Source organism: Lactuca sativa, chromosome 1 (assembly GCF_002870075.4).
Source record: "Lactuca sativa cultivar Salinas chromosome 1, Lsat_Salinas_v11, whole genome shotgun sequence".
NCBI classification, from domain to species: Eukaryota; Viridiplantae; Streptophyta; class Magnoliopsida; order Asterales; family Asteraceae; genus Lactuca; species Lactuca sativa.
The window spans coordinates 173247282-173262019 of NC_056623.2; the positions used below are offsets into that span (position 1 = coordinate 173247282).

The 14738-nt window shown below is 33.3% G+C and overlaps 1 protein-coding gene across 1 annotated transcript; it reads left to right on the forward strand.

Annotated features, from left to right (window-relative positions):
- The first annotated feature begins 10499 nt into the window (after positions 1 to 10499).
- LOC111905647 (abscisic acid receptor PYL9) lies at positions 10500 to 11283 on the forward strand. The gene is made up of 4 exons (XM_042897535.1): positions 10500 to 10589; positions 10662 to 10877; positions 10951 to 11152; positions 11243 to 11283. Exons 1-4 carry the CDS (start codon positions 10500 to 10502, stop codon positions 11281 to 11283), a joined length of 549 nt encoding a protein of 182 aa, XP_042753469.1.
- Positions 11284 to 14738: the final 3455 nt, after the last annotated feature.

Below are 14738 nucleotides of genomic sequence, written 5' to 3' on the forward strand. Positions count from 1 at the left end.
CATTTTATCTTTTATTAAATTTGACCTAATTCAACTCATAAAGCAAATTATTCAAATTTTACAAATAATTAGTTTTTCACAAGAACAAGTAATTATCTTAGAATTTGACAAACTTCATGGTTTTTTTCCTTTTTTTTCAACTTGGAAAATAAAATATTTGCATCAATATAACAGAAAACAACCCGTGTCTCTGATACCACTGTTGGGTTATGTGCATTCTAACACTTCCTAAGTGTACATGCAACCCTAAATACCTTGGATCTATGTTTTCTCTATTATACATGCAAATAAGAACATCCAAGGTATTATCCTAATCTAGCATACAAAAACTATGAATGTAACAAGATAGAATACATACCTCTTGATGTAGCTTGATGTCTTCAAGCTTTAAGAGCTTAGCCCCAATAGTGTGGAAGCCTCAAGTGGAATCACAAATCACCAAGACACCTTGGAATACTTTAGAGAATATGATTACTTGGTTCTCTCTAGTGAAATTGGCTAGCCCTTCTTTAGTGTATCCACACTAGTGCCTATTTCACCAACCAAAGACATCTTTATATAGTATGGAGGATTAGGGTTAAACCCTAATACCCATGACCTTTCATTTCCTAGGATCCATGGGTTAAACACTCCATGGACTATCCATGAAAGCTTAGCCCAACCTAAATGAACTTGGCCCATTCCATATATATATAAGAGTCCATATTTAATTAGTTCCTTTTGATCACTTAATTAATTATAAATTAATTCTTGATCAATAATAATTAAATAATATGATTCCATATTAATATATTAGAACTTATAATATATTAATATTAATCATAAACATACTATTCTCAAAAGATTATCCATATAAATTGTGTCGGTGAAGTGCAACCCAAATGGACCATGCCGGGTCGGGTCAAGTACATACCAAATATAGTTATGGACTTAGACATTAATCCAACAGTTTATGGTGTTTTCAAGTCCCTAAATTAACTAGGAACTAAACTAGGCTTTTGTACTTGGATTTAGAAGAGTTTATGGCACCATTTGGCACCATTTTATGGAGTTCACGACCCTAGAACATTTTGGGTCGTGAACACCTTACTCTTGGTGTTCTAATTGTGTTTTCTAGTCCTAAACTCATTTAGGTACATGCCCAAATTAGTCTCTTGGCTTAAGGAGGATTTTTAGGGCATTTTGGCACCTAAACATGGAGTTCACGGCCCAAGAACTTCCTTGGCCGTGAACTCACTTTCACCCTTTGATTCTAATTGATTTTGTGTCCTAAACATGCAATGGTGGCTTCTAGTTTGAGTTCCAAGGCTTTGAGGGACATTGGGACACTTTTGGCCCTTAAAATGGAGTTCACTCCCCAAGTGTTCTTGGGCGGTAAACTCCCAAATCTTGGGGTTTTGATTCGATTTTGAGGTTATAAAACATAATATAAGCTATATAATACAACTAGATCGAAATACTCACAATTTGGGATAAAAACCTGAAGATCCGTGAGAGAGAATTTTGGCTTTTCTCTAATTGGAAATGTAACGAATGAATTATTTTGGTTCAGATTTCTATATATACTCCTGGGATTTTTGGCAGAAAATATTTTTATTCCCGGAATGAACTCTAATATCCTAGAGTATTGGAATAACAGTGTTGCACAAACCTTAGTGCATCCACTCTCCTGATATCTCCTTAAGTGTAAATCCTGAAAAACTGAAACTTGTACCCAAAGTATGGAATTTCACTGTAACTGTTCTAACTTCTATTGGCTTGATATGGTTTGTTCAGAATGGAAATTTCGGGTTGTCACAGTGGAGTAAAGTTCCTTGAGCCTTTCCCAAATAGCTTTTGCAGTATCACATTAGCTAACCAAACGGAAGGTATCGTCTTGTAAAGCAAATCTAATGATCCTCATCGCTTTGACGTTGCTAATTAGTTTTTCTTTTTCGTCCTGAGGAACGTCCTTCACGTCAAGAAGCAGCTGGTTGTATTCCTTCTGAGTTTTGATAGTTCTTTTTGTTTCAGTATGAACGAACGGACCAAGAGTAATGGCTTCCCATATTAGATAGCCATTATCGTCTGAACCAAGAACATAATCTTCAAAGTGAAGAGCCCAAACTTCATATTCATGAGGGAAAAGAATTGGGATCCTTGTAGTTGATCCAATACTGCTTGAGATATTCAAGGATTTAATGTGAGAATCGTCGTGCTGCATGATGATGATTTCTTCAATACCTGTTATGAATCAGATGTGCAAACTAAAACTGATAATAGGGTAATATAAAGGTCGTTGTAAGCCGTCAAAAACACAATAAAGACGACTAAATAAGATCCTATATTAACGGAAACCCTAATAACTCAACAAACAAAAGAGATACATATAGATTACACAGTCTCCTACTCTGATACCAATTGTAAGGAATAAATCCTTAATGATCGATTGGATTCTGAACAGGTAAAGTAATTACACGACAATGAATCAAAGATGTCGTATGATTAACAATCACGCCTTAGGAGAATTCTATGAAAAATTGCTAGTGTAGAGACGTGAATAGGGTTACAAAGTAAAGATCAAAGTTTACAAAAATATGATGCATGCATGCATCTTAAATACTCTAACCCTATAAATAAATACAAGTGGACATGCCCAACTCGTTAATACAAAAGACTAAACTAAAAGCCCAATGATGCAAAATCTAATACCCAACACATAAGAAAATCTATTTTTATGTTCATTAATCCATAAACTGTATTCAATAAATTAAATTTATGACATTTTTAGAAGGTATCAACACAACATTAATGCAAGTGATGTCCAACCTAACTGGGTCAATGCACCGGGTTTTATACCCATGTGGGGCATAAGGTTGGGAGTTCTATTCCCTTAAACTACCTCTTGTGGTGCCACATGTGGGGAATTTTTCCCTAGAAATCCCTATGGGGGTTGGGTTTTCCTGTAAAGGAGCTCGAACTCGGGGTGCCCATTGACATATTACGAGTAGGCTTCCACTTAATTCATTTGTCGTTTCTGAAAAAATCAACACAATATTAATATCAAGTCTTTAGACAGTAATACTAACTTGCAAGAGATATCCTTATTTTAGAGATAAACATTAACAATAAATTATTTCAATTAACAAGCCCCTCTTTGGATTGACTTATTAATCACATGGACCAAAAAAATCACCACATGTTTATCTCCACATATACGTTTATTCGGTCAAATATCAGTCTACCTTTGGGTCGGCTAATACCCGCATTAATAAACACATAAACTATAAATTTTGATAATAAGAATTGACAATATATCATATCAATTACTAAACCCCTCTTTGGATTGACTTATTAATGACATGTAACCTAAAAATTGTCGCATATTTATCATCAAATATGTGTTTATCCGGCCAAATATTAACCTACATTTGGGTCGATTAATATCCGCATTAATAAACACATAAACCATAAAATCTAATAATAAACATTGACAAAAATCATGTTAATTAACAAGCCTCTCTTTGGATTGACTTATTAATAACATGTAACCTAAAAGATTATCGCATGTTTATTATTATATATGTGTTTATTTGGTCAAATATCAACCAACATTTGGATCGACTGATATACGCATTAATAAACACATAAACCATAATATTTAGATTCTTAGAAAATTAATATTTACTACAAAAAAAAAAAAAAAATCACTTTGGCGATATATTATGTCACTAAATTTTCCAAGAAAATAAATAATAACATAACTGAATTTATTGATAACCACAAATAAAAGACAACCATACATGAAATAGTGTCAAATTAATATATAAAAAAGATTTTATCAAACAATTTCCTTAAATGCCCTACAATACTTTAGGCCAGTTACATTATGAAGATAATGACGTCAACATAGTTGCGTTGAGAAAAGACAACACCAATAAAATAAAATCAAAATTATCATAATAATATCCCCATATAATGGTATTTGCTAAAAATTGATCATTATGAAATCCCCATGATATATACAATGATAAATAAACGGATTTCATAGCTTATTCAAATTTGATAACTAAATAAAATAATTATACTTGTACTTTCATTATCGCTTAAAAATAAACCTTAATATAGTGGTGATATTTAATAAACATTATTGTTTAAAGGCATTTCTCTTAAAAAATAAGAAAGTAGCCCGCTGTTCATATGAAGGTTAATTATTATTATTAAAACAAATAATGCTTATTAAATACCATCAAATTGAATTGGATCAAGCCATGACCTACGTTTATTAATATGTGGTTTTATCACAAAAAACCCAACGATAATACAAATTGATTTTTGCTGTCAAATGTTCAAAATGTAGTTGATAATTCAAGGTTCTAAAAAGCTCGTCATGGCGTGCCGCCGTAACTCATATATGTGTATAAAAATGAATAATAGTTGAAAATACTTACAAAAATATTAATTATATAGAAAATTGTCACTTTAAGTCACGCCTTACAAACGTCGTGACTCGCCAAGGCTCGGAAAAGCTTGAGGTTTGACATTGCCGCCAAGTCACGTGTAACAGCCCGGATTCCCAGGTATTATTCATTCTTATATTTTTCGTGAATTGTGAGGAGACTCGGCGAGTTGGAGCCCAAACTCGCCGCGTATGATCGCGGCTATGAGCATGGGTTCGCGTCTGGACTCGGCGAGTCCAAAAGTGGACTCGGCGACTCCACGCTGTTTAATGAAACCCTAATTCCCCGGGTTTGGAGCCTATTTAAGGGCACTTATAGCCTCCCATTGCGGCTACCAGTCCCTTGAGAGAACCCTAAGAGAGCTAATTCGTTTTGGGAGAGAGGAAGTCACTTTTGGGCCTTTGTATTCCTTGTTTAGCAAGAAGAAGGTGGCAAGAGCAAGGAGGAGGTGAGATTCCAGCAGATCCAGAGTCCAGAGGCTTCATTTTAAGGTAATAGTTTGAACCTCCTTCAGTTTTAGGGTTGATCTTTAGAGTTAGGGTTTTCTAACCCCTTTGGAGAGTGATTATGTGAAGCAAATGGTCCCTCTTCGAGTTTGTACCTTGGATCTGGACTCAAAGAAGTCTAGAGACCTTAAGCCTTGGAGCTTTTTGGGTTATTATGGAGTTATTGGACCTAGGTTGTCATTTTTAGGATCAAATCTCCTTTTGATGCCTTGTGGGGGTTATACAAGCATCAAGTTTTGAACTTTACGTGACATTCATGCTTGGGAAGGCCAGATCTATGGTTTGGGGAAGCAGATCTGACCTCAGAAGGTCAATAGAGTTTGTGCATGGCATGAACTCGCTGAGTTGTTCTTGAGACTCGGCGAGTAGGGTTGGGGTTTCACGTAAATTGTTCAGCGAGTAGACTCGCCGGGTTGGGGGATGACCCAGTGAGTCAGGGAGAGTCAATAGGGGTTGAGTCAAGCTGGAACTCGCCGATTTGTTCTTGAGACTCGGCGAGTTGAGTCGTGGTGGCCCCGTGATTCATGTCAGGTGGAACTCGTCGAGTTAGGGAAGTACTCGATGTGTCAAGAGAGGATCTGAGGGAGTCAGTGAACACGTATAGACTCGCCGAGTCGCTCTAGTGCACTCGCCGAGTCCGGTCAAAGTTGACCGTTGACCATTGACCAGAGTTGACCAGTGTTGACTTGATAGGGTTAGTCAACCTTAGTTGTGAAAGTGTTAATTAGAGATATATTGTGTTATAGGAGGATTATAGCTCGGGGGATCGAGCATGAGTGATTTCCGGGATTTGCGAGTTATCGAGATACGCGAGGTGAGTCTTCTCACTATACTTTACCTTGAGTAGGTAATCAGAGTTATGTGACAGAGTATTTGTATGCTGTATTATGTGTTGTACTGCAATATTTCTATGTGATTTATGTTGTGCATGTTTATAGAGTTGGAACCGAAAGGTTCACAGGGTTAGAACCAGAGGGTTCACAGAGTAGGGTCCACAGACCCACAGAGTTATAGCCTCGAGTGACTAATATGTCTTATGTGTGGTATTTTGGGGAACTCACTAAGCTTTGTGCTTACAGTGTTGGTGTTATTTGTTTCAGGTATTAGTGATGACCGTGGGAAGGCGTCGGCTTGATCAGTACACACACGGGATTTTTATGTTATGAGATCTTGGGATTTTTATATGGCATGGATTGAGTTTCAAACATTTTTGTTTTTTATGAATATTAAATGGATTGTGTTTTTATAAAATGCGAAAAATTGTTTTGAAATTTACGGTGTTACATCACGCCTTACGTTATTTAGAACCTTGGTTGATATGCACAAATGACCAATGGGTAAAAAGACTTTTCATGGCTGGTCATCAAAGATACACATAACAAAAAAAATAACGAAAGAACAATATAAACACCATAGAGAGAAATAGATTATATAGTTTGAAAACTAATTTATGAGATCTTGAACCGACCAAAAATAATTCAGCAAAATAGGTATGTGTATATGATTTTAAATCAATCCAAAAAAAAGATTCTAATAACATATTCGAGTATGCTCTGTGATACCAATTGTTGAGAATTTTAATAACAAAAAATATAAATGCGGAAACATAAACTTTAGATCTTTAATCTCGAATCTGATTAAAAGAAAACTTAAACATTAAAGAACGATTACATACTTGATTTCATTATAATCTTCAGATCTGAATAACTAGAGTTGAGTTTTCCAGTTGATCTCAAGAACTTCTTCTAAAGTCCCTCAGCAAACCTTAAACGAATTTTCATGTGTATTTCGTATTTGTTGATTTGCTGCTCATCACATATATTTATAGATGAATATAAGCCCTAATGTGAGAGATGTAAGGGAGCTTAAAGATTTTGAGTCAAACTTGGAACTCAACTCACAAAGTAAGTAATTATTCTATAAATGGGTCCATCAACAATTTATACTCTTACCATAATAATTGGATTTATATATATATATATATATATATATATATATATATATATATATATATATATATATATATATAATGTAGTCTCATAATTATCTAACACTATAATGATAAATTTATAACAATGACACATTTAAAAATAATGTTTTTGTGTGAAAATAATGGATACTTAAAAATAATGTTTTTGTGTGAAAATGTGTTTCAATGGACCACTAAACTTAACACAAAAATGGTGGAATTGTATAGTGGCCTTCATATTTGGTATAACACTATTCATCACACCCAAACATCTTTTTGAATTGTTTAATACTATTTTAGTTAGTTTTATAACTTTTACAACTTTAATAATTATTATATTTTATATTATAATATGAAAATATGGTTTTAGTGTAAATTTTTAGTATGTGGTTGGAGTGAAAAAAAGTTTTTGTGTTAAAAATACACCAATTTAGTGATATTTTTAGTGGAATGGTTGGAGTTGCTCTAAGTGCCTCATGTTTTAGGGAAAATGACTTAGGAGGGTAACTACCTTTTAGCCGTGTTCACATATTGGCAACTTCTTATTTTTTGTACATAAAAAAGCAACTAACTTGTTTTAACTATTTAAATTACACCAATATTACCGGCTAATACCTGTTTTAACCGGTAACTCAAAGGGAAAATGACTTAGGAGAGTAACTACCTCTTATCCGTGTTCACATATTGGTAACTTCTTATTTTTTGTACATAAGAAAGCAACTAACTTGTTTTAATTGTGTAATATCCCAAAAATCATGACCTTAAATTTCGTTTTTAATTTAATACTAAAACCATAATTGTCAAACCATTAATTTAATACTCCGGCATCGGGCCTCGCTCGGCATCAGGCCCCGCCTGGCATCGAGCCCCGCTCGGTATACATATATGTCTCTCTTAGGCCCCGCCCGCTAAACCCATACAATCATATAGCATGTTAACATGTAAAGAAACATACTCTACTATATTCGTATCCTAAGAAACATACTCTGCTAATAATGAGATACAGAACTTCGTCCATACTCAGCTAGTTCTAGCCAGAGCTTCAGTAGTGCAGGGTGAGTCTCCTCACTATGTGAATGGGTCTAAGGTCACAATGCCAGCCCATGTAGTCTATAAGTAAGAAGACCCGGGGGTTAGCCCTAGGCATTGTATGCTAGTATGTTATTCCAGACCAAGGTCTGATGTCGGGCGGGTGCCCGATGAATGTTTGCATGTTAGATTATACTTGTTATCTGTGTGATACTTGTATGTGCTTGGTAAAGAGGTGAGTGTGGGCGAGGTCCCGTATCCCATCACTAGCTGAGTACGGACAATGTTCCGTATCTCATTATTAGCAGAGTATGTTTCTTAGGACAATGATACAGTAGAGTATGTTTCTTTATGTGTTAGCATGTTATATGATTGTATGTGTTTAGCGGGCGGGGCCCGGAGACAGGCAGCGCCTAAAAGAGATAGATCTGTATACCGAGCGGGGCTCGATGCCAGGCGGGGCCTAATGCCGGTCGGGGCCCGATGTCGGAGTATTAAATTAATGGTTTGACAATTATGGTTTTAGTATTAAATTAAAAACAAATTTTTTTGGTCATGATTTTTGGGATGTTACACAGTTACAACAAGTTAGTTCCTTTCTTATGTACAAAAAATAAGAAGTTGCCAATATGTGAACACGGATAAGAGGTAGTTACCCTCCGAAGTCATTTTCCCTTTGAGTTACCGGTTAAAACATGTATTAGCCGGTAATATTGGTGTAATTTAAACAGTTAAAACAAGTTAGTTGCTTTATTATGTACAAAAAAGAAGAAGTTGCTAATATGCGAACACGGATAAGAGGTAGTTACCCTCTTAAGTCATTTTCCCCATGTTTTAATATGCACCTTATTTTGTTTTATTATTATTTTTTTTACTAAGGCCTCAAATCAGTTTAGATATCAAATTGAACCATCGATAAACCATTAAATTTTTATAGGTAAAAACTATTTATTTTTGACATGCACAAAGACTATTTTTACAATTTTGTCTTCATCGCTAAAAGACATCAATTTTACCTTATATACATTTTAATTAATTTTTGAAATCTTTTTGTTGGTTGAGATTGTATTGAATTCCGAAAAAACTAATTATAAATAACTAATTATATATTGATTTTTTATAAATGGGTCAATGGGATGTTAAATAATTGATTATATATTGATTTTTTATAAATAGGTCAATGGGACGTTTAAGAAGCGTTTTATTATATATATATATATATATATATATATATTATTTTTTTAATCGGCAAATATATTAAAAGCCACATAATTAGCTACTAGATCATAGAAAACGGTACAAAGAGTACGGCAATTAACAAGGTAAATACAAAAGCCAACCCTTAACAAGGTAACTACAAAAGCCAACCCTTCGGGTTATTGTGAGTTAGGATGGCGGTGAACTGGAGATGTACAATATTAGATGCGCAAATTTGATCCGGTCAAAAGTAAAACCGCCATGACGAGTTGATGAGTTGATAAAGGTTTTTGTATTTCACTTTCACGTATATCAAATGACTTGGTATTCAAAAAGCGTGTAAAATGCATGTGGGGTTCTTTGAATATCAACAAATCATAACGTATCTTAAATACCAAAAAAACACTATTATCTCTACTAAATAAATATTTTTTAAACCGTCTAATTGCATTCTTCCATGGTTTTTTTTTCAACAGATGTCCATAATCAATTGTATTTTTCTGACATTTTAGGATATTTTATATTCGCTTTATTGTATTAAATGAAAACATGAAAATAATACAAATATATATAGCGATTTTTTTTGTTTAATATATGTCTTTTTTTGTATATATATATATATATATATATATATATATATATATATATATATATATATATATATATATATATTAAAGATGACCACCTTTTGCAACAGTGAACATCCTGATTTTTTGGCAAAACTGGTCCATTAGTTTTCATATTTTTAGGGTTCAGCTTTTTGGCACTAAAGTTTGTAGTATTGGCAATTTGGTCCCTTCAATTATTAACAGTGATGTAAAGATAAGGATGGGGCTGGTACGTGTCATTCCCACGTCTCCCCCACCGCTTCTGTCTTATCTTCCCCCCACCCGCTTTCTCATCCAGTTATATTCGGATTTCACCGCTTTTCGAAAACCCTCCATCTCCTTCTAAACTCATCAGCTTGAAATTTTTGTTGATCGTTGCTTTTGTTTTTCTTATCCAATCTACAGACAGGACGATGCAGATGACCATCGAGCGGGTTCCGATTTAGGTTCTCACGACGGGAGTGGGAGCTTTTACCACTACCACCACAGGTGTGTTTCCTTAATTTTTTTGGGGGTATTGTTGTACGCCTTTGTTCCTTCAATTTCTTCACCGCCTCTATAACCCAATCATAGATTGGTATTGTCGATGACTTCATACTACCACTACTGGGATAGATCTGCTGCAGAAGGTCGCCACAGTACCACCGCTACTCCTTCATCCAATCCATCAAACCCTAAATCGGTGCTCTGATCCATCATCTGAAACGTACATGTATCGATTTTCTCCAAACTAACATCCACTCCACCGGCGATGCGTTTGTTCCTCTGCCATGAGTCGCCGCTAACCGACGAACGTACATCAAACAACTCCTGCGTCGCTAATGTGTTCACCGGTGTTTGTGTTCTTTTCTGTATTGACCTGGAATTTTTTAAATGTATACAAACTAAAATTTCATTCGATTTTCTTTTTCAGGTTTGCTCATTAGTTAGGAGATTTGATCAACCTCAAAAGTACAAACCATTTATAAGCAAGTGTACTATGTATGGGGATCTTAACATAGGAAGTGTTCGACATGTGAATGTCAAAGCAAGGCTTCCTGCCACCACCAGTACCGAAAGTGTAGAACTTCTTGATGATAACGAACACATCCTTGGCATCAAAATCATTGGTGGTGACCACAACCTAATGGTATATGATCAAAATCAAATTCTCAATCTCTTAATCTCCATTTTTATTTTCCTTTTTTCTGAAACTTTTGCAGAATTATTCCTCAATTCTGACTTTTCATCCAGAGATAATAGAAGGAAGATCAGGAACATTAGTGATTGAGTCGTTCATGGTGGATATTCCTGATGGAAACACAAAGGATGAGACGTGTTACTTTGTGAAGGCGTTGATTAACTGCAATCTTAACTCTCTTTCAGAAGTATCTGAATGGATGGATGTGCAGGAGGACCAGAGAGGTTAGCGTAACCTATTGTGGTCTTAATAAAAAGCGTTAATGTTAGTGTTAATGTCTCATTGCATTTAAACTTTTTTTTTTCTAATTGAAGTATTTTCTACATTAAGTTATGTAAATATAGATGTTTTATGATATAGTAGAAAAAGAAGCAAATCATTGTTTACAGGGCATTGGTGAACTTTTATATCTGCTAAAAGATACTATTTTGTTCTTTTAAATGCATAAACTTAATATGTGTCTGAATGTGTTATTGGCAGCGGAATCAATTTTGCATATGAGTTGATTTTTGCTGTAGCACTCTATGGTTTTGCTTGTGATGGGTGGTATGTTCCTTTCCCAACATCATTAAATTTCTGGTAAGCACACCAAGTGTTTGACATTTTGCTTCAATTAACTTCATTTTATACTTTTATATGGACCCTTGATGTATCTCTGTAGATGCAATCACTAGATAAACACTGCTGGTCTTGATTAGGTTGATTAACATAATTTCGTATAGATTAGGAATCTAGGAATGAATTTAAGCGTATATGAAGGTTAATCTTTCTATATAGAATACGATAATTTTAAATAGCATCTTCATTGTGCTCTATGAAATTGGGTTTTTTCTATGCTTTGTTGTTATTATTGTTATAAATTAAAAGTTAATCCGTACATTTTCAAAGCACGTGGACCAAAATCTATGTATTATGCTACACGTATTGATTGAAGTTATATAATTTTGTACTACTTATGATGTTATGGTCTGATGTAACTTTAAATCAAACAATAATATTTATATAAAAGGTAGTAATTATTAGGTTATGAGATACTAATAAAATAACATCGCTTTGTTATTTACATCATAAAGGACCTCATTTTCATTTTTTTTCTTTTCCAATGGTGTAAATGTATGATCAATAGAACTGAAAAAGAACATAACATATGTTTCTTTTTATAAATTAAATTATATTTTATAACAAAAATAAATTTTTAAAGATAAAGTGGCTAAATCATGTAATGTTCTGAAGTTGGTTACCATTTACCAACTTTAGATAAACACAAATTTTAGATTAGCAAATTATTGATTCATTTATTTACTTGCCCATGTGTTTTTGTTTGCTACTGTACGTCATAGAATTTAACACAAACTTTGATGTATTAAAATCGATAACTTATAACACACACACACACACACACACATATATATATATATATATATATATATATATATATATATATATATACAAAAGGCTGTGAGATGCAAAACTAACAGTAAAAATGGAGAAACAACAACAAATGAAGAAATCACTTTGACAAAAGTCTAGCAAAGTTTCATGAAATTTTACTGCTATTGTTATTGGTTGGTGTTTTTTAATGTGTTGATGCAAATAACATGTTCAATGGTGTATATAATGGAAAACAATACCATATGAAATCAATACCAAAGAACTTGATTTCACAAACAGGCTGGACATTGCCAAGGTAAATTATGTTACATTGCCAACATCTACATTTGACAGGAGTCTTAACTTGCATTACAACAGGGTAATACAAACCTGTCTTTTCAATAGGGTAATATAAACTTTTAATCTGACATCAAAAAATAACAAAATACTTTTAAAGCTTTATAATTGGTTTTAAAATTGTGTTGTTATTTCCTGGTCAAGGTTTAAAAGTGTGTTACTATTTCTTCCAAACGATATGCAAGTGCTTATTAAAATATTTTGAATTTTGTAAAGTTTGTTTGGAAAATAGAGTAGATACGTGCATGAGATTTCAACTTTCTAGATGTCAAGCGATTTTTAGCTTTTACAAATAAATCAAAAATTAGTAATGTATTTTTAAATATGGTAAAAGACCAAAATACCCTTTGAAAATCTCAAGCTTCTTACCGAACTTGCCTCGGTTCAAAATGGAGGACTAAAATGATGAAAGTTTTATATTTGGCTTGTGCTAAAACATAGCTAAAGTGAGAAAGTTGTCATATATACAGGTTGTTCATTTACAAAAGAGTTAATGTCATTTAAGCAACAACCGTTAGAAATAAAATTACAGTTAGTTAGTTATTTTTCGTAAGGGCATTTTCATCTTTTCTATGAAGAAGTTAGTTACAAATTTGGTAGCTCAACTGATTGGAGCCTGCTTATATATATATATATATATATATATATATATATATATATATATATATATATATTTCTTTGTGGTCTAACAGGTCTATTTCCTTGAAGATGACAATTATTTAATTTAAGAAAAAGACTAGGTTTGTATAAACCTTTCAAAATACAACATTCCATGGTAATACTATTCTAATTTTTTAGTTCGGCCGAAGTAGGTGATCAATTTTATAAAAAATCTTGAATCAACACATTAATGATTTTAAGCTAAAGTCTTATTTTTATTTGAAATTTTGTAAACTGCCTAAAAGGATTTGTGCCTAAATGATAGTTGTGTGAATTTACCTTCATGTTTCTTAGAAATTAAAACAACCCACTGAAGAAATAAGATTCGGCCCCATTTGCCTTTGCCACCTATTTCATCAAAGAAAATGTTTCCTCACCATGGAGGGGGATTTCACTAACTTTTACATCTTCTTTAATCGTGGAGTGGTCAATCGATGAAACAGATGGCAAATGCAAATCGATGGATTATTTCCATTAAATCTTTTCTACAAAATCCTGTAATTAACAAGAAAAGAAGCCTTCTTGATCATTGGGTAAATAAAAAAACACCAAGAAATATTAATTTATTAATGAGTAATCTGTTTTTGCTTTCCTTATGCAGCAAAGGTTTTAAGGGTTGGCACAGTTACAACTTAGTTGAGACTCTACCTTTTTATCTTTTCAGCAGGTATCACAAAAGGTCAAATTTGTGATTAAAAAAAAGAATGAGACTGAGATGACAACAACCCCTATATGTGCTATGTTGTTATTTGTAGAGAATGTTATAATAGAAAGTAGTAAGTAGGCAACAATTACAATTGATTATCAGTTGATTATTGATCAATAAGTTTATACATATTTTTTTCTAATTATTTACATGTTTTCTTATGAATTTGTGGGGGTCTTTACGTTGTTAGGCTTTTTACACGATGTCAAAAAACGACGACACCAAAATACCACCCTCCCCAACGGAAGAAGATGCAAGAGATCCAGTTAAGGAGAATATGGTCGCCACATCGGATAATCTGATACAACAAAATCAATACACCAAAAACAAACTCCACATCGCACACCAAAAAACAAAATGTAATATTTAATACCATATGTATGTCAACTATGTAATATTTCCTACCATACATATGGTGCTACAACCATATGTATGTCAACTATGTAATATTTCTTATGTCTTGATGTTGATGTCAACTATAACATTGTTTAAAGCATAAACAAATAGTCCATGAAGATAAACCGAACAAAAAGTCTCACATCTGACCCCGCAATGCGGGGTTACTCACCTAGTTGAAATTATAAGATACTTTTAATAGACTTTAAAAATGGTATGGTGATTTTTCCAAAATTAACCTATATTAGGTCATAATTTTTAAAATATGCTTTTTGAACGAATTTTTAAAATTTTATCAATTTTATTAAAAACATCGATCT